The sequence below is a fragment of the Cydia amplana genome, chromosome 16, assembly GCF_948474715.1.
Source record: "Cydia amplana chromosome 16, ilCydAmpl1.1, whole genome shotgun sequence".
NCBI lineage: Eukaryota > Metazoa > Arthropoda > Insecta > Lepidoptera > Tortricidae > Cydia > Cydia amplana.
In genome coordinates, this window is record NC_086084.1 from 2,940,418 (window position 1) to 2,942,881 (window position 2,464).

Sequence of the window (2,464 nt, forward strand, 5' to 3'; positions counted from 1 at the left end):
CTATATTTACATAGACCTATGACACTAATGATGGTATGGTCACAATTTGCTTCGTCAGACTTTAACACTCGTGACCTTATATAATATATGTATAAATAATCAGTCTTTAGTACATTATTATAGGTACCTACTTACTAAGTTAAAATTTGTATTAAAATGAAATAAACAAGTCTTTTACAAGCTCTTTTTCCATAGTCCCCAGCATGCTCGTTTTTCCATACAAAGAGTTACGCTCTCATTTTCAAACGACTAGCTAGATTGCTCTGAGACTGTGTACTTACAATAGGATGATGTATATATATCTATTAGTGTATGTATGTAGCTTCAGATACCATAGTTAAAAAAATACAGTAATTAAGTTTCGCATACAAAACTAATTTTTGCTCTATTTCGTTTATTTTATAAACTGAAGCTATATAAACTAATTACAGGACTAGATATACCTCGTGTCATTGCATGTGCAAAGTTTCATTACAATCCAACTCGTAGTTTTAAAATGAGAACGAAACTCCGTTTGTATGGGAAGGTGAAATTCGGCCGAGCTTGCTGGAGACTTTCAAACTAAAAGAATAAAACAACAAAATTAAATATTGCCATAAATACTCACGAAGGATATAATAAAAATCAATCCAGTAATATAAAAATCTTCACCTCAGCAATAAACCTTATCAATGGGTCTGGTTGTTCGATGCTTTACACAGATGGCGCCAGTTGGTATAGTTATTATATTAGAGAAATGGCAGCCTTTAGGGCCTTTGCCAGAGCAGAGACAAGTTAATTCTCTTTGCTATTGGTCATAAATCAAATCACGCTCAACACAGATGGCGCGGCAGTGTAACGGTTCCATATGACAAATAAGTGCCTTCGAATTCCATATTAACCCTTAAATGCATGATTTTTTCTGTTTGCCCGAAATTAATATATGTGTTACGTAATTGTTTGCTGATTATGGTAAAAATGGTAAAAAAAATATAACATCGATTTTCACTGCGAAATCAGTGTTAGAAGTTGCATAGGCTAAATCATATTTATGTAAATATATAATTTTCAGTAAGAGATATATGATAAATACTACTATCATCAGAAAGGTACACTATTTGTGATACACCTATGATAGAGTTTTTAAATATAAAATAATTACTAAACCCAAAAAAACATACAATATCACATACTAAAAATCATCAAATTATGAATTTTTACAAATTTTCGTCTTAAAACGAATGTAATTTTTATAAATTAAAATATTGCGTAAATTTATATAAAAAATCGGAAACCGGATTAGTTTTTCTTATGATATCACTCATTGTCATTTATTTTGGATAGCTGCATATTGAGCCACGGACCATCAAATATACGATGCATATATACATCATTATGCATTTAAGGGTTAAGTTTTAAAAACCACCCATTTTTTGATTTATCCATTAAATCAAAAAATCTTAAAATTCTTAAAATTTGAGTAATAAAATCACAAAGTGAGGTAGTGTCATATAAACGACATTTTTTCATAAAATTACCATATTTTATCGGGATAATACCATAAGGGTTCCTTTTGGTACGGAAACTACGGAACAAAAAAAAAACACCATTGCGGAAAAATGCTGGAAACTTATGTCTTGGAACCCTTTCCCTAAAGCGCCCTCTGCACTGAGCAATTGGCAACATTTAAACTAATTATTAAAGCTCATCAAACCTCATATTCAGCTCTACGCCTAATCGAAAAGGCTTCATTGACAACTGAATCCTGCGTCATCTGCAGCATAGCAAAAGGTAACTCCGGAATCTGGTGCTGACATGCAAATTCGATATGTGAAAATAACGTTTCCGGCTTGACTGTTTCGGCCAGCAGTCTAATACATTGTTTTTGAAGATCTTCGATGAGATAGTATCGTGCGAGCAGCAGCAGTGTTCGGAGCTCTTCATCATCAGTGTAGAACACGTCACCATTGTACATGTAATTTTTTAACCGCTCAAGAACCTTGATGGTTACACCCTCTACATTTACTTTACCTTCCGCTGCTTCTTTCCATGGACCACTCAGCATCGCCTTGAACACATCACTGTGAGCGACTAGAAAATTTTTGTGCACAGCAATTTTATCCTCTCCAGCACATAGATCAGTAAAGTCGTTATCCTCATACAGTTTTGAAGACATGGCATTTGTTTCAACCTCATATAGATTGATCAAAAATTGTACTTGAGTACAATATGTTGAGCCTCTTGCTAGAACTGGTGTTATGCTCCCCATGTTTTTCCAATACGTCCAGTCTGTAGTAGCAGAAACTTCAATATCAGAAACGTTTAATTCTTCACATGCTATATTAATTTTGATGTTTCCTTCAGTCTACATCTTTGGCTAATGCGTATGCAAAAGTGATTTCCAGTATGCCCGTATCCTTACATATTTTTGCACTCCATTTAAAACGGAGTGTAACTTTAAAGTCAACCGAAAATTCTTCAGTCA

General features: G+C 33.6%; 1 protein-coding gene across 1 annotated transcript; it reads right to left on the reverse strand.

Moving 5' to 3' along the window:
• Positions 1-1,687: 1,687 nt before the first annotated feature.
• Positions 1,688-2,155, reverse strand: LOC134655328 (uncharacterized). Its single transcript, XM_063510779.1, has one exon. The coding sequence runs from the start codon at positions 2,153-2,155 to the stop codon at positions 1,688-1,690; it is 468 nt and encodes a 155-aa protein (XP_063366849.1).
• Between the last annotated feature and the right edge of the window lie 309 nt (positions 2,156-2,464).